This window comes from Natator depressus, chromosome 13 (genome assembly GCF_965152275.1).
Source record: "Natator depressus isolate rNatDep1 chromosome 13, rNatDep2.hap1, whole genome shotgun sequence".
In the NCBI taxonomy this organism is placed as follows: Eukaryota; Metazoa; Chordata; order Testudines; family Cheloniidae; genus Natator; species Natator depressus.
The window spans coordinates 22658034-22676205 of NC_134246.1; the positions used below are offsets into that span (position 1 = coordinate 22658034).

General features: G+C 40.7%; 1 protein-coding gene across 2 annotated transcripts in view; it reads right to left on the bottom strand.

Moving 5' to 3' along the window:
* Positions 1 to 3050: 3050 nt before the first annotated feature.
* The window catches only part of DHX35 (DEAH-box helicase 35), a 52940-nt gene continuing 37818 nt past the window's right edge, over positions 3051 to 18172 (bottom strand). The window contains exons 15-22 of one of the 2 annotated variants that reach the window (XM_074969699.1): positions 17835 to 17930; positions 16184 to 16278; positions 15456 to 15533; positions 14003 to 14132; positions 13194 to 13275; positions 12345 to 12416; positions 10466 to 10577; positions 3051 to 4829 (exon numbers count right to left, since the gene is read on the bottom strand). In XM_074969699.1, the coding sequence (XP_074825800.1) occupies positions 4785 to 4829; positions 10466 to 10577; positions 12345 to 12416; positions 13194 to 13275; positions 14003 to 14132; positions 15456 to 15533; positions 16184 to 16278; positions 17835 to 17930 (710 nt within the window). In that variant the 3' untranslated portion in view covers positions 3051 to 4784. Of the gene's footprint in view, positions 4830 to 10438; positions 10578 to 12344; positions 12417 to 13193; positions 13276 to 14002; positions 14133 to 15455; positions 15534 to 16183; positions 16279 to 17834; positions 17931 to 18172 lie in introns of both variants that reach the window. The other variant, XM_074969698.1, reaches the window with a different exon arrangement.

Below are 18172 nucleotides of genomic sequence, written 5' to 3' on the forward strand. Positions count from 1 at the left end.
AAAATCAGCCCTCAGGTAAAACCAATGCAACCTAAACTCCTCCAATTAAGCTCCTAATGACACCTATCCTAACCTACTGCCTTCACTGGGTTTGCTCAAGAATGACTATCTGGCCTGGTAACTGATACTTAGTAATAACAATATTGAGAAGGAACAGCTGCAAGCTCACTCGCACAGCTGAGTTGGATCTGAAGAGTTAATAGCAATAAAGTGGCATAAAAAAACCTTGATTTTAGTCACTAAAGAAAGCAGCTCAGACACTGATACACAAAGCAGCAGATATGCAATGTAAGGAGATTAGAATATGCAATTTTCATAGCAGAACCACACTTTCAGATCAGAATGGATTTTTGTGGATGTGTCCCACAGGCTGCAAACCTGCTTCATTTTTAGAGTGCGGGAATTCCCCACAAGCCAGGCACTGTGTTGATTGATGACAAAACAGCCTCTAATAAATGAGATGAAGAGCCTCCTCAATTAAATATTATAGTACACTGTAGTAATGTCCCCTCCCCCAAACAATATACTGTAGTAATCATTAGCACTTCTTTAGTGCTAGATCTTTAAAATACTGTTTAGAAACATCTGATCCTCACTGTATGGGGAATGACTGATCTCACTTAACAGAGGGGAATCAGAGAGCTTTGTTTCTGGTAAACAGGTTCCTCAAAGCATAGCACTGAAATGATGGCAACTTCATTTCTTCTACACCTTTGTAAGTGTCCAGAATGATACTGCTCTGCTACCCACTCTCTGCCAGCTGACTAATAGTGGAATGCCTCTGCTGTTACAAAATGCCAGGTTTAAACAATCAGGACCTATGTAGTGTGAGGGTAGAGCCACTGAGTCATGATCCAGTTTAGGGAGTCTAAAACACTTTCATAACAAAGGTGCAATCAGCTGGACAGCCTTTATGTCCAGGTTCAATAGGGTATCTGCCACCTTCCTCCTCTATGTACACAATTAATTATTAGTTATTTGACTGGTGTGAAGAAATGTATGCACCCTTAAGCTAATCTTGTTCCCCTCAGGTGCATCTCCTGATTCACTGCTTCCTTTCTCCTGACTCTCCCATTCTCCTCACTGAACTCAATACAAGATGGCTTCTTAGCTTTCTCTCAGGGTTCAGAAATACTCCCCCTTTCAAAAAGGGTCAGGTTGGTGTTATTTTAAAATTCTTTATCTACCACCTCAGCTTCCTGCAGGCCTGTCTCCCTTCAGGCAGAAGTGCTTGGAGGGGGTCCCCATGCTGCCAGTCCTTCCCTTCCTGGTCTTGTCTCTCCAGTTGCTGGCACAGGATAAACATGCACTGCCTGCACTGACCCATTAGATAGAGGAGTAGAGAAGATCCTGGCGTTTCATTAGTCAGGTGGCATATAGAACTAACAGAGCAGAGTTCACCTGCTTTGATTCTAGCAATGCACAAAAAACCCTTTTTTTGGTTTAAGAATACATGCAAACTAATCTGCAATGAACAGATTATGTAAAGTTCCCATAAGGATAGTGAATGCCGCGGCCAGGAACAAGGGCACTAAATGGAGTTAAGGTACAGCACTGTATCCTGAAATTAAAGGAATATTCTAGTGGGTTGGGGTTTTTTTAAATAAAATAAGCCAATTAGAATTTGCAGGCAATCTGGTTAATATACTGGGCACTTATGTAACAGGGCATGGCTACAGAACTAATGGAAACTGCATCACTTTAAATCCGTCTGCCTGAGCTTTTCATTTTCATCTTAGCCCATGCCTCTTCCTACAACTGGTTGAAGAATGGGCCACAGCTGTGACTGCTTCCCTATCAATTTGTCACAGGCACCATTAATCTCTGGGAAGTGATTTGCATTTCAATTACTATTGCTTTGACTGAATTTCTACTCCAATTAGCTTCATATTATTTCTACCATTGGCAATCCTTTTTATAGTACGCCATCAGTACAGTGACGGTCTTATGCAGAAATACTAACAGCAGCTTCTGTTGCTTTTGGGTGATTTAACATCTAACGTCAGTAGGTAGTGAGTGAGCTATAACTTGCTTTATTTTTACAGGAAACATCTCTTCAAATAAAGCTTTCGTGATGCAAGAGCATAATACTCTAACATCATCCCACTGGAGAACTGGTGTCAAATCTTTGCATTTTTCAGTAAATCCCTTTATGAACACATGGCAGCACCCTGGAATCACCCTCCCTTCAGCACCAATGATGTTTCTGCTAAGACTCTCTGTGTTGCAGAGCCTGCTTCAAGCCAGCATTATCAGTCTCTGTAACCAAACTTACTTAAAACACAGCGCTATGAATCAAGCAGGCAAAGCCTTCGGCTTGAATTTCACAAATCAATTAGTGATTTTAGTAGCCTCACGCTGTGGGTGAAAGCCCTTTAAAAGGGCCTGATTTTCAGACAGGTGGGGTGTTGTACTCTGTTCTTTTCTGTTAAGCTGTCTCAGTTTGGATACCAAGATATTAAGGCAGCCAGTATCATTAGTCACTCTTGGCCCAAATCTTCAGAATCAAGTGTGTCTGTTCTGACAGGGTGCTGCCTCTCGCACTGTCAGTAGAGGAAACGTAAGTAATTTTTCTACTGGGGAGACTGGGATTTCTTACACACACCTATTCTACTTGTTTAACTGAAGATGCAACTGGTTACATGTTGTAACACCACTTTCAAATCTCTATGCCCCTAACTTTGCATGAGTCACAGAAGCCTTGCCGGGTACAAGGACTCAAATGATCAAGAATCAAATTATTTTGCAACAGGAAGAAACACTGGCCACGTAGCAGGGTCAGTCTCTGAATCACAGAGTTCAAGTGCACCTGGTATTCCCAGAAATGCCAAATTAATTGGATGCTCATTGCATGGCCACATCACAATGCAGATCAGCATGCTACAATCACGGCAGAGTGGCAATAATCACTAGCTAGTTGGATGTGTGGGAAGGGATACGTTCTCAAGCCTTCTTGATTCAATGATTTTATTTTTCTAGAGACTGTTTCTGGAGGACAGAGCAACATGGAAAGTTTACAAGTCTTTGCATTCAGCTCTCTCTCTCTGCCCCTTTTAGAGGAAAAAAACTACACTGGATCTTTTTATTTAGTGCTTCTTGTGTTCTTCCCACTGTATAGTACACAGAGACAGTCCCTGCCCACAAAGAGCTTACAATCTAAGAGAAAGATACAGAGAAGATGGGTTGCACTGGGAAATCCAGGAGGGTGGGGATGACAGTTTGTCATACTCCCAGTGCCATACATTGAGGCTAACATATCCATTTTTTGTGTTGGTGAGGAGGACCTAGACACTGCACAGACCACACATTTCCCACGACAGAACAAGCTTTGTGGGAGGCAGCAATGTAAATGAAGTTTTCAGAAATTATGTGCAAGGTAGCCCTATGGCAAGAAGACATTTATTCTATGTAGAAAGTTTCACTTATTTACACACTTCTTAGAAATGGAAATAAAATTATAGTTAACATGTTCCAAAGAAGCACATCAACCAAACCAATGTCCTTACAAAAATAAAACTTTCAAACCACATTTCTAAAATAAATATCATCAAAAGGGTAAGAAAAATAAATACACATGTACCCAAGCGACTGTGTTTAAACACAAGGGGGTAACGTTCTTTATGAAAAAGACAGCCATAGGGTCCCAGTTAAACCACTAGCTGCTGACAATACCCGTCCCACTGGCATAAGAGGAGGAGAGTCCTCAACAGCAAAGAGCAGATTGTTTTAATAAAAATATATAAAGGACCATGTTCCTGATCGAGGGAAGTACAGAGCATTTTAATCTTTGCTGAATCTTGCTAAAAGCAGCATTCCTATGAGGTTTCCCTTCTGAAATCTCATGAGGCTTCTAAGTGTTAAGAGAGGCTGGCACATTTATTCTTACTCAGAAAAGAAAGCTAAGCCCCATCTGTGAGTCTGCATAAATCCTGTTCCACAACAGAACGTGTGCAAACATCCCACAAGATTGATCAAAATGTACCCCTTCCTAAACGGTTGAGCAGCAGCAAACCCAAAGAGATTTCCCCACTGCTGAATAGTGTTTCTGAATAGTGGCCCTGCTTTGAGCAGGGGGTTGGACTAGATGACCTCCTGAGGTCCCTTCCAACCCTGATATTCTATGATTCTATGAAGTATGGAAACCATTAATTTCAAATACAGCACTATCTACAGAACAATTGTTACAGGATGGGGAAAGCTTGACTCACAGAGAGGAGGATTCTGCTGCTTCAGGACAACATCATACCAATTAGGCACAGTTAAACACAGTATCAAGGTTTCCATGGCAGCCCCTTACATTTTAAGGGCCAACTCATTGCCCTCCATCTACCCACTTTCAGCAGGCAGTGTCAGGATGGCCAGTAATATTCACAGTGCTCCAAGGAATGGGAAGCAGGGCATCCTGAACCCTGGTCCTCTCTCTCAAAGGGTGCTGTACCACGCTAAGCATTTGGCTTTTTTCCTGGAAGTTCTGATTCGTTGTGGTCCTGTGTCCCCCCCTTTATATTCTGATCATTTGTCTACCTATTAAAAAGAGCAACATATCCAGGTTACAGAGAGTGGTCAATTAGGCCAAGGAATAATATGTCCACAACGCAAGCTCTACTTAGGTTTACAATGTATTGGTCATGCATAAACCCCTACAGGATCCTGGCAGGCATTTAAACATTTAATTGACGTGGGGTCAGGTTGCTAATGAACTGACTGCTGAATGGACTGTAGGCAGCTTTGAATTAGCAGTAGGTTTTGCATCTGATGTCACAAGGCTCAACAGGCACACCAAATCAGTGGTCATCTACTTTAACCCTCTTTGCTTTCAAGGAAAGATGCTGCAAGAGAAAGAAAGAAAAAAGTGCTTAGTACATATGGCACACTCTCATAAAAATTGAAGTAAAGTGTATTGAACTTTTAATCCCTAGTTAAATCAGTCTCCATATCTATCTCAAAATACTTTATAGACTCAACAAAAAGTAAATCCTGTTGTTTTTGTGGTTGTGGGGGGGTTGTTTTTTTGTTGGTTTTGGTAAAATGCATCAAATCTTAATGCTCCTCTGGAAATAAATGCAGAAACTCCAAAACCAAATTTTCCCAAAGGTATTTAATTGGTCCTAGTGCACACATTAGTACTTAAACAATTTGCAAGAGGAAGCAACTCGTCAGTGTCTACTAATGTAAATTTTGTATGCCCAAAATAGTATTTACCTGCCCGAAGGTACAATTACCAGATGTGTGCATGCAAAGCGATATATTTACTAATGCTGCAGCTGCAGTTCTGTTGGCCCTTTGAATATTTCACCCTTAAAATCTAATAAGAAGGAAAAGAGCGCCATGGAGAAAGTGCATACCGAAGAGGACCCAAGAAAGAGTACAATCCCTCAAAAGTACATTAACTTTAAGGAGTGAAGCATGGGTGATTACTGCCCATGCTTGTACCCAAACCACAGGAAACGAAAAAATAAAAATAAGAACATAAATTAGCTTTTTGATCAGGGATAATTTGTTTTAGATCTAGTGATTGAAGGTATTAAGGTTCCAGTGTTTCTGGAACTTCTTAGTGAGCCGCAGAGATTTCTCTGCTAAGCACTTTCAGTTGATGATATCATGACCTAAGTGCTTTCAACGTGAGACAACTTTACAGATGTTTGGGCGATTTATTTTTGTTTGCCTGCAGTACTCAAATACCACTGCCTCTGCAAGCATCCATTCATATGTTTTTATGGTGCACCAAGGGTAGAACAGAGGTTCTGGTACCTTTAGTCCATGCAAGAGAAAGCAGCAGAGCTATTTATAAATTAACATCTGTCCTTTGTGTGTCTTAAAAAGTACCTAAGACACTTCAGCAAGATAGTGCACTAGTGAGCTTTCCCAATGCCTCTTTGAAAGACGTTCTTTCCTATACCCTTGTGGACTCTTCTATCACCACCAGTGGGGGGAAATTTTGATATTCCTTAAAAATGAGGAAAGTTTAACTTATTCTTCAAACATCCATAGCTAACTGTATGTTAATATATGCAGCCAACAAAAACTCTTTCATATGAGAGTGTCACAGTTCCTAATCACTTGTCTTTGTGTGGGATCAAATAGCTTGTACAATCACACTTATGTGAGAATAGAAACAACGCAGAGATCACCTAAGTGGGTTTATATTCGTGTCATGTGAACATGTTTCATGATTAACAGAAGAGAAGACCTCAAAGGGGACTTAGGAGCACTTAATTTTTTTTTTAAACCCTCCATGGATTTGCCCAATCTTACCTCACAAACCTCCTCTCTCTACTCCTCCCTGCTCAGCTAGTGTTGTCCACCACCCTGTGATTTCATTCGGTCTCTCCCCTGCAGCTCCTGTTTGTCTTACAGAACACACGCAGGGTCATAGCAAGTCTTTCCTTCCCCCCCAAATAACTAATGTATTTTATTCCTTGCCTATTGCTTGTAATTTCTCACTTCCTCTGCTACTAACTCTGTATGAACTGCACACTGGGTTTGAGATTAGGCTTATGATTAAACTGTCCCACGGTGGGTGTGAGCAGTGTGCACCAACATGCCGTGCTGTAATTTCCCCGTGTGGATACTGCGGGTGCCTGTTAAAAGGTTCCTAGTTTACAATAACATAATCCTCTTCACACAGGTTTACATTCATGTGAACTAGGAACCCCTTTTAGTTGGCGCTCACAGTGTCCACACGGAGAAGTTACAGGGCAGCACTTTGGTGCGCACGCTATTCACACTCCCATAGCCCAAACTTAAGGGCAGTGTAGACACGTCCTTAGTGAAATATGCTGTAACAAAATAAAGTACTTCATTTATTCTGATTTTTACCAAAAAAAGCTACGTGAAACTAAACCATGGCTCTAGGCACCACAGATCAAATATAAAACAATATTTTATACACTCAGCAAATTCACCTTGTCTTTGGGGGCAAGGGGGGAAAGGCAAGCTGAACAACAACAAAACCTTCCCCTTCTGAGGATGAAAATGACTCTTAGGGCATGTGGCAAAGCTGAACAGATTTGATCTCTTTAAGACCAAACAAGAGGGTGGTGGTGGAGTGAAGTCCTAAAGTCATCACTGAGAACACTCTACTAGCAGTTCCCTCTCTATTAAACCAAAGGAGCTTTTAGATCAAGCATTTTCAATCATCATAATGGTGGCAGTATCATACAGGGAGAGAGACGGTCACTCCAGATAGGCAGGTCCTCAGCCATCGGTATAGTGTAAAACACCAACTCTTCCAAATTAGCTTAATTTACAAAAATAATTTAACCTTTTAAAATGGAACAGTCCTTTGCATGAGCCATTGAAAATTACACCAGATTTCCAACCAACTCCCACTTAAAAAGAAATCTTGTCCCAAAGCTTTGTCCCATGGAGATGTTAGATTACAGGGTGTTAAAACACCATGTACATAATCCATGTAAAGATCTGAATCACAAGGATTCCACAGGCAGATTTGGTACAGTGTGTTGGCTCATTTCCTTCTAATGCCATGCTTGAGGCACGTGTGTTGAACAGCAGCAACAGAAGCACAAGGCCTACATTGCAGTGTCATTACCACCTCAGCCAAGTGCATTATGGAATACCAAGTAGAAAGCCTTCAATCTAGGAATCATTCTGGGGAAGTTCTCTGGTCTGTGTTACACAGGGTCACACTAGTTGATCACAATGGTTCCTTCTGGCCTGGAAATCTACGAATTACCTGAGAAGTCCACTGCTACTCTGATGCACGGTAAGCATCCTATATAACAGATGAATTATCCAAGTTTCACATTTTAAAAAAATTTCTGAAATCAATTACATGGACATAATGCCAATGCTCTGCTGTAATCACATCGCTATGTCTTGCTAACAAATGAACTCACAAGGTCATTTAATAATAAGAGGCTCTCATAGGCATATCAAATCTTTAAGAGGATAAACTTCCCTAAAACTCCTTCAGTGTTGCCAAGGAAGAGATCTGGACAATAGGGATCAGATTTTCAAGAGGTCATGAGCACAAATATGCATGCAAAACTATGTGCACTAAAAAAAAAAAAAAACCCACAAACCAAACACACATGGCTATTTAGCTACATTTCCACATCCAATTCTCTTATTTGCCTGTGCAATTGTGGAATTTGCTCAGCTAAATTAGGCACATAATTTTCACCTGATCTTTTGAAAAATCATGCCTGAAGCTTTTATTACAGTATTGTCCTGCATTTGAGCATCACAATACCAGATCTCATTCCAATACAGACTAACACAGAAGGTTTCCATTCTGGATCCCTCCACATCAGAAGAGGCTTGTTCCACAAGGGGAGCTGCATATTCCTATTCCATGCAGATTACTCCTGCACAGATGGTAGTGGCTAGCCTGAATTCAGCCTCACAATAATACCGCTCTTTGTGTGCCTATTTTATGGCCACCCTGAGAAGTACCAGAATGTGGCTCTTTGCCACTGATACTCCCACATCACTGTTTTCCTGGAATGTTGCCCACAGAAGAGCTTTATGAAGATTCCCACAGAATCTCATGACACATGTGGAATGAGGCTGTTTGGCATTGCTTTATAGTTAGTACCTCTCAAATTCCACTAAGGTTAGGACTGAGTAATTAGTCTTCCTCCCTGCATGATCACACACGTGACATCCATTTGGTCATCCCTACTGTTCAGTGTTTATGTACAGTCTGCTATTGCAGAGATTAGCTTCAGTGTCACAAGCACAGGGATAATATTCCACTCTCCATCGAGCCTGCTCTGATAGTGCCTAATGAAGGTGGGTAGATGAATGAGAGCAAAGTCTAAACAAGACGAGGTGATGAAGGTTGGCAGGAACAAGTGGCAGCTCCTGAAGATGTACATGTATGCTCTTTGTGGATATGACTCATGACTGTTAGGGGCCACACTCAATCTGTCACTGCTTCTGTGTTCCCAGATAGCAAGAACTTGAAGGACCTTTATTCACGCAGTGTCAATCAAGAGACTGCAGCATCTCCTCTCTCTAAAAGAGACCTTGCCACAGTGATTGATACATACCCATCATTCCCAAGCTACATTACAGCAACAAGCTTTGCTTAGGGCTACTCTTGAAGAGGATTCAGAAGTTTTAGCTGTAACACAATGTAGCAACTTGCCTCTGAGATGCTACAAGGCTACTGTGCCAATGCCTCATGTTCTGAATTAGCTACCTGTTCGCTTTTGGATACTATTCAAGGATGTGCCATTGGTCTAGACCCTGTTACCTAAAAAGTCACCTCTTCCCCTGTTCCCCATTGAAGCAGTTATCTGCTGGATGCTCTTGCTGTTCAGAACTGGTGACAGGGCTCTCTCTGTGGCACTTACTCCTTTCAGGGGGCTAGGGCTAAGGCCAGAGTTTGGTTACTTTCAGGCCCAGAGCAAAGCTTTTGTTTTTTTTTAAATAGGCTTTTTTAAACTGGCTCGTTCTTTCGCTGTGACCTTTTAAATAGTACATCCCTTTTTTTTTTGGAAGGGTTATCGTTTTGCTTCCCTGTACACAAACTGGCTCAAATGCACAAAGTGAAATAACTGAAAAATGAGCCAGGTTGGCATCAACTGGAAAAAATAAGAAACATCTGTCTGAAAATGTGATGCCTGCTATCTTTATGGTTACCTGCAAACCTGGCTCATTTTTCAATTATTTCACTTTGTGCATTTGAGCCAGTTTGTGTACAGGGAAGCAAAGCAATAACCCTTCAAAAAAAAAAAAAAAAAAAAAAAAAAAAAAGGATGTGCTATTTAAAAGGTCACAGCAAAAGAACAAGCCAGTACTCCTCATTCAAGTCCTGTGGCTCTAATCCACTTCCAATTTAACTGCTTGAAGCCTAATTTTTGCTATTTAATTGTTATGGTGCCTTGGGGCCTCAGGAATACATGTTATATAACGATACATCCAGCAACCTCAGGTCTTGAACCAATCTCCTTAATGTAAAGGTGCTAAGTACAAAAATGAACTTGTATTAAGTTTATCTATAGAAGGATGCTCCTCTCCATAACTCCAAATTTTAACCTCTAATTTATTTTCCTAAGTAAGAGCAATTATCATTTATTTGTTTGAAATAATAAAGTGTTGGGTACTGCCTAGAAAGATGTTGCAAGGCACATGAAGACTCGGGCCATCTCAAGTTTACACTTCCTACAGCAAGTCAACAGAACCGCTGAGAGAAGTGCTACTGAACACGTATCTGAGGATAGACTAGCTCTGTGCTGAATTTCCAAATGGATTTCAAATGGAGAAATGCAACTCTGAGTTAACGTCTAGACAGGCTGTACTCCTGTATGGCAAACACGGTTGTTTCAAGGGTACCGCAAAGCAGAGTTTTATATATTAAATCCCCTTCAGTGACTTACACCCCAATTCATTTCTATTCCCATCAAACAAAAGAAAAATACTGAAAAAAAAGCTTTAAGTACAAGAGCTGTCAATACAGCAATGATACCCTTTGGTGTCTATGTCGAGTCCGTACCGTTCCTTCTTGGTAAAAGTGAGGTGCCAGTTCTAATAGCCAAGTGGATTCAATAGCAGTCACATCTCTCATGTAGTACCTGGAGGTCTGTATGACTTCATTGTAGATGACCCTGAAAACACAGAGGAAAAAAATGAGACCATGTTATATAGCAGAGAGGGACTTGGCTCTGATTGTCCGAACATTCCACATTATAGAGATTACAGAGTTATTTGATATATAAGATGTCATTGGGTAGTCTCTGCTGTGTGGGAGGAGAGTCAATTATAAAATGCCCTCCGACCCACTCCCACCAAGGTGCTCAGAGTATTGTATAGCAGAGCAATAAAAAGATTTTTAAAACTCCAGTAAAAAACATCTCCACAAAACCATCTGGAAGAACAGACCGAGGGGAGGGTGTAACAAGAAGAAAAGGGAAGGGACACTTGTAAATATGGGGCCAAGAGCTTTCATACTAAACACCTCTGAAGGGGAGATTTTAGGTGTTGTGGGCAGAGCATGACTGAGAAGGATGTCGAGGGGTGAGTGCAAAATCCTAGGCCTATCAGTGCTTAGTAACGATCCACAACCTAATGTGACGGTGGGATCCCTGGCTGCAGATACTAGTCAGGACAAGGCTCACGGGAGGAAGAGTATGTTTTGAGTAAGGCCAGGACACACTCCATTTTGAGCTTTAGACAGCAAGCACACCAGTTTAGAAATAATCTGGCAGCCATAGCCAAGAATGCAGGAAAGTTCTCTCTAAGGCTTGTTACAATGACCCTCCACAGGGACTAAAGCATCTCCAGACCCACACCCTGCTCTCTCACTCATCCAGTTCATAACCCCACCACGCAGAGCCATCTTCCATACACAACAAAAAAGACAAAGCAATTGCCACGCTGCTTAGGGGTGAGGGGGAACTCTTTTGAGAACAGAGGGTTAGTGAATGGAAGCAAGAGGAAAGTTCTCACTCTTCCCGTCTTCCCCAAGACAACCACTGACCATTTGAATGCATCTAAAATTTGAGGAAAACCAAATTAAAACAAGAAGTGAGAAGTCACTATACTCACAGTTGATAGACAAAACACGGAGCAAGAGACTACGCTCTTTCCTTACTAACAAAGAGTAAAACCAAATCAACACAGTGAATACTGTGCATAGCCAGTATATTGATTCACACATGAATGTGCCCTAAAACCACAACTAAACAAGTGGAGGTGGAAGGAAGATGGATGAGGTAAGTTCTAATAGAACCAGCACAGTTAAAACTGAGTGATCTGAATTCTATCTCCATCCTGAACGTCAACAGAATTGATTGCTCAGTTCCAATCAGCTACACCTGTACAAATGTAAACTTCCTGGAGGAGGAACAGGGTCCCAGCGTGCCATGTACATTTACTGCACTATATAAGTGTGTAATAAAAGTAACTACCACCTTGTATTGTTCAAATGTGTCTTTCAGTGGGATGGCATAGTTAGCCTCCACATTAACCTCAGCATCACTGAACTAAGATAGTCTTCCCAGTGGGTCGAGGGACCCTCCTCAGAGAGCAATTCCTGTGAGTGATTTTACCTGCAGCACAAGGCTCTTCATTCTGGTATATTTTAGGAAGGGGCCACCTGGCTCCCCTCTCTCGCCTTCACAGCTCTTAACACTTTTTTAGTATGATGTTAATGCCACTTTTCCAAATGCTCCCCACCTAGCAGTTTTATTTGGGTGTTACCTAAAGACTGTTGCAGAGGAAGCCTCCTTTGAACTTACAATCTGGGAATCAGGATCTTCCAGGTGTGTTGCTACACTGATGCAGAACAGAGTTATTAATGGGAATCTCCTAACAATGCCTGGTATGGAGTGCCTCCTGGTCTAGGCAGACAAGCGAAAGCAGCTCTAGCTTACCAGCGAGGAGGTTTCTCTGCATACAGCACTGAGGTGGGATGGATGTGCAGTTCCTGGTCATCACGGATAGTCCTTAAAGAGAGGGTATTATTTCAGACTTAGCAATTGTAAATTTATTCTTAAAATTTATTTATTGGTGACCTTTCAGCTCCAGTCAAAATGCTAATAAATTTGAGTACTGAAAGAGCTGGAGCAAGTTAAAGAGGTGCAAAGTTAATGCACTGGCCTTTCAGTTGCAGAGTTCAGGCCCAAATTCTGGCCAAGACACCAGTGAAAAAGTTTGGAGTTATCATTCTTTGGGTTTGTCTACAGAAGGAGTTATTCCTGATTGAGTAACTCCATTTATAGACATTCTTATTCCAAAATAAGAATATCAACAAATGGAGTTCATCAGAAATAATTAATTCACTTTATATTCATATCCTACATCATTCCAAAATACTTTTCACGTATTTTAGACAAGCCCTAACACTGAATGTTTTTCTGCCCACATCACAAGAACAGGGTCCTGCAGGCTTATATTAAGGTGCACTGGAGGTGATATGGAATTGAAGCATTTATAGTTCCTGCTCCCATTAGTTAGTAACTATTAACAATTCCGCACTATCAACCTTACTAATGGTCATCATTTAACCAACAAGAGAGGCGATAAACAAACAAAGAGCATTTGGAAACTGTTACATGTGACACTGCAAGACCTTGTTAATTTAATGAGCTGACAAAACTTTTCTTGCTAGTCTATCTAGAGAAACATCTGTTTGTTGACTATCCAAATCTGTCAATTCATAGAAGCATGCTAAATAAAAGGACAGTTCTAAGGAATTTTATAGATCTACATCCATATTTTACCTGTAAGCTCCAGTGGAGTGGCATTTAGCTGCATTAGCAAAGAATCCAGAAACTATACACCTCAGAACAGGATCTGGGTCACCTAAAGAAGGGAACTGACATGTTACTCTGCAAAGTGTATTTGATAAACTAAGAGCTGATGCAGTGACAAAAAATCCCCTAAATACTGCTCTGTCATCAAAAGCAATTTTGGGGCTTTCAGAGGAAAAGCTTAAGACAAGAGACTCAGGATTCTTTATTTTCCTCTCTCCGGTTTCACAATAAATCTCAATTACTATGTAAAAAACAAAGGTGCCAGATTACCTACCCTGGAGATAGTACCAACCACAGCTATCTCACAAGGATTAAGTGGCTGCAGCCTGATTTTTAGAGGTGCTGAGCACTTGCAACTCCAACTGAAATCAACAGGAGCTAGGGGTCTTCAGCCCAACTGAAAGTCAGCTCCAGAATGTCTATACAGTGCCTTGATCGTAATGAGAGATTTTCAAAGGTATAAATGAGGGGTGGGTGAAAATCTCCCATTAGGTTATATCTATGAAGTTGTTATTAACTATCACTACACAACACTGCTGCTATCAATTAAGCCACCCAGGTTTGAAGAAATTCTAATTGTAAAAATGAGCTCAGAGGCTGCTCTTGAAAAGTGTATTTTGAAATCCCAGTTTTATTTAACATACATTATTTTTAGGCTGACAAGACACAGTATTTCTTGAATATAGTAAGAAAATAAACTGACAGTTGGGCGACTCAATATTCAGATAAACTCCAACAGGTATGACACACAAAAATCCTCATTCCGTGGCTCCTACCTTCACTGGATTTCTTTGGTACTTTAAATTTGACAAGAAGCTTTTTCAGCTGCTCCCTCACAGTTGTTGCTCTGACAAGCCCTTTGTAGTTTAGAAAGTGTTCCTGACACCACTGAGAATTCTTGCTGTGCTGTATAGCAACAACAATACAAGAACAGTTACAAATGCCACACTAAATCTCCCTACTGCAAAGGGTAGTCTAGTTCTGTTCCCCAACTACTGTGTTTTGTTCTGGTATTTGCCTGTTTACAGTGGGAAGTTAACTGCAGCCAGTATGCATATGAACTGCCACTGCCTGCACAGTGTATTTCAAATAGAAATAATGGCTTCCAATTCATAAACATTTCCAGCACTTATTTCCTACTGATATATTTGAGTCATTTCCTGGGATGTGGCAGGGGAGAATAGTGTCAGCTATTTCATACTATCACATAAAAGTGTTTCATCTCAATATAAATTAAATCCGAGTCCACACTTTTCTTTTGGGCCCAAGACATAAGTAGACATCTCTACTCCGTTTTCCAACATGCACAAAGGCAATCAGTTCAAAATACATTTAAGGACTGGTCTACACAGTTTTTGTACCAGTGTAACAAACTTCGGTTAGGGCAGAGCTTCTAGTGCAGACATGGCTATTTATGTGCTTTACATTAGTATAGCTTATTACCTTTCCCTACACATATACTATCCTGGTATAGTTAAAGATGTACAACCTGAGTATTTAGACAAGCACTAAGATTTCAATTAAACCTCACTGATCACCAAGCACTCTAAGCCATTGACAAGACTTTATATAATGATTAGGGATGGGATTTTCAAAAGGAGCCTTCAGGAGTTAGGTACCCAACTCTCACTGAAATTCAAAACTATCAACAGAAAATAAATGAGAACATGAATTTCTCATGTTCCTTTGAATGTCCCAGGATAACTGAAGATATGGAGGTTACAGCTAAGGGCCTGTGCATTACACAGCCACAGACTTTGTGTCTTGCCAACTCAGTGGGATTATGTGAGCATCTGTGACAAATGTAGCCAATTAAACAAACAAAAAGGTATATTAGACACTTGGGTCCATATCTTACATAGGCTCAAGCTTCTAGGATTCTTATAGCAGGTCTACTACCGCTTAAGTCGATCGAACTGACATTGCTCAGCAGTGTGAAAGACAACCCCTGGAGCGACGCAAGTTACAGCGACCTAGGCGCTGTCCACACTGGCACTGTGTCGGGGGAAGATGCTCTCCTTCTGACATAGCTTCCACCTTTCGCAGAGGTGAAGTAATTATGCCGATAGGTGCGCGCGCCGGTGTCGGATTAGAGAGTCTTCACCAGACACGCTGCAGCTGCACTGAAGAAGGGTTTCTAGTGTAGACCTGCCCTTAGTTTTGAGCATCAGGCATTAAAACCACTGGAACCCACCCTCTCCCCTTCCACATGCACTCTAACCTGCTTACTTTAATAAAAGCTTCATAAACATTAAGCATAGTGAGATGATCTCCCTCTTCCACAGCAAATTTTCTGTGTTTCCTGATCTGGAAACAAGAGTAGAAATGTATTTTTATACAGAAATTAGTTTTTTTCAAAGGTCATTCCTGCTACCCTCAGTTCTTACTGTCTTGAGTATTTAGTGACCTTTAACTCTTATCATATAACAACTCTCCCCTAACTGATATGGATGTTTCACTATCCAACATACTATATTTTCAAGGCAGAGTTCTAAAACTGAAATTAAAACTCATTTGCACAAAGGAAATGGGATTTACTTACTGTATGTAAGGTTAGGCTCAGCAGTATTTCTACCTCTGAGTTAACCATTTCATACTAAATAATTTTATCAGCCTGAAAATAAATTTACCTTTTTCTCTCAAAGAGAAGCTCAAAATGAACAAACTTCCTTTCCACGCACCCCAAAACGAATACCAACTTATGATCCTAACATTTCCAAACACTTTCCTAATCCTCTGCAGTACAAGGCCTCCATCATTAGCAGAGGACTATCTGCAGGTTTCACTACCATACAGCTTCCCCTTTCTCCATTACCAAGCAGTATGGGCAAGGACAGAAACCCTCAGTTCCAATCTAGCACATCAGACTTTGCATGTCCCTAATGGATATCAATAACAGAGTTGGCAGACGCTCAAAGATGTGGAATAAGTGAAGAAAATTATGAGACTGAACTTACAGCCTGAGCCTTTTGGTTTGGAGGGAACATAAAGATGTTCTGAATCTGCATCATGGCAGCAATGCTCAAGATCTCCTGGGAGCAGCCAAAGTTTCCTGTAAAATAAGTGGTGAAAGAAAATAAAGTTTCTTGCTTTCAAGATTATGAAACATAAATAATACCACAAAAAAGGAAGGAGGAATTTACTCTTAGATTTTCCAGAAGAAAGTATTTTACAGCAACGATGGGGAAAAAAAACCCTTATTTCATTACAAAGGAGGACTTTGCTGATAAAAAGCCCCTTATTGTAACATATGATGGGGAGGTGAAGGGGGGACATTTAGGAATTTCTCAGCAGTGGATCACTCAGTCCCTGCAGCAGCAATCAGGTACATGCAATCAGCTCTGCCATCACATCTGCATGTTTTCATACACAGACCTTAGAATCAAGGACTGGCAAATGCCTGTTACTTTTTTGTCTGCACTTATACTAGAGTACAGAAATAAAGAATGTGTATGATTTTTTACATATTTAAGAGAGACCTTTGTTACAAAGTATGCTTGTCTGTACTGGGCATACATTAAAAACAACTTTTCTTAAGAAGGTTTGTTCCTTCTTTTCCTTTAAAAGAGAACTTGGCAAATTATGGAGCTTGTGAAAGATATCAAAAAGCAGCTCTGCCTGCAGTACAGTGTGGGCAGATTAACTCCAATGCACAGCTTTGCTAATATACCCCATTCTCTATATTTCAGTCCTAGGCCACTCTTGAGAAGAACCCATGAACTGTAAAGAAATGTATGTTGGTTCTGTGATGAATGCATATTTTCACTGAAGACTGAATTGAAGATAAACTTATTTCACTGGTGGCCTTAGCAAGCACTTCAAACCAGGTAATCAGAAATAAGAAGTTAAAGCATTAACTCACTGCGCTGCAAAGACTCACACATGTTCTTAAAATTATTGTCATAACTAGTCCCATTAACTTCAATAGGATTACTCTCAGTGCATAAAATTAAGCATGTGCATGAGTCTTTGCAGGATTTGGGGCCTCCTATTATACCACCGAGCCCTGCAGTTGGGAACTATTATTTATTGTTTATTACCCAAGAGGTAGCCTTGTGGAAGCTGAACAACTCTGTAAAAGAAAAGGAGGACTTGTGGCACCTTAGAGACTAACAAATTTATTTGAGCATAAGCTTTCCTGAGCTTCAGCTCACTTCATCGGATGCATTCAGTGGAAAAACAAATTTGTTAGTCTCTAAGGTGCCACAAGTACTCCTTTTCTTTTTGCAAATACAGACTAACAAGGCTGCTACTCTGAAATCTGTAAAAGATGTTGACCTGATCCAAAAATGCAACCAACCCCAAAGCATTTTTCTGCTGGCATGGGGACCAATTACTTTCAAACCCTGTAAGGTACATTGGTGCAATACTGCGTGTCAAGAATATAAATATGCCAAATTATACTAGATAGACTAACTCTGAAGTTAAGATTACAGGTAGGCCAATGGGATGCACTGATGATACCAAATGATTTCTTGACTTCTTAACTATGTATCACACCAAAATTGACTATAGCTTCTTTTAGATACATTGAGTATTATTGTCCCTGGGTAGACAGTATCTTATACTCAGCACAAGACTGTTGATGGCACCTTGCCTTTTACCTACCTGATTCCAACAGCATCTTTGCAAACATAGGATTCAAAGGGAACTCTGCTATTCTCATACCAAGAGGTTCTGTTAGGCGACAATGTTTATCCAGACCTGCAAGAATACTACTAAGTATTTAGAAAGCAGACCAAAATAGCATAGAAAATTATCTTAATCTTTGTGCCAACAGCTAATATGTAGCAGAAACTCACAGAAAAGCTTGTTGAGCTAGCAAGTATCCAACTGGGAAATCAAGAGCTCTTATAAATACCCATTAACTTTCCCATGAGTCCTCAGTACTCTTTAGCAAACACTATATTTACATAAACACTGGCTTCTTGCCAGACACACAAGCC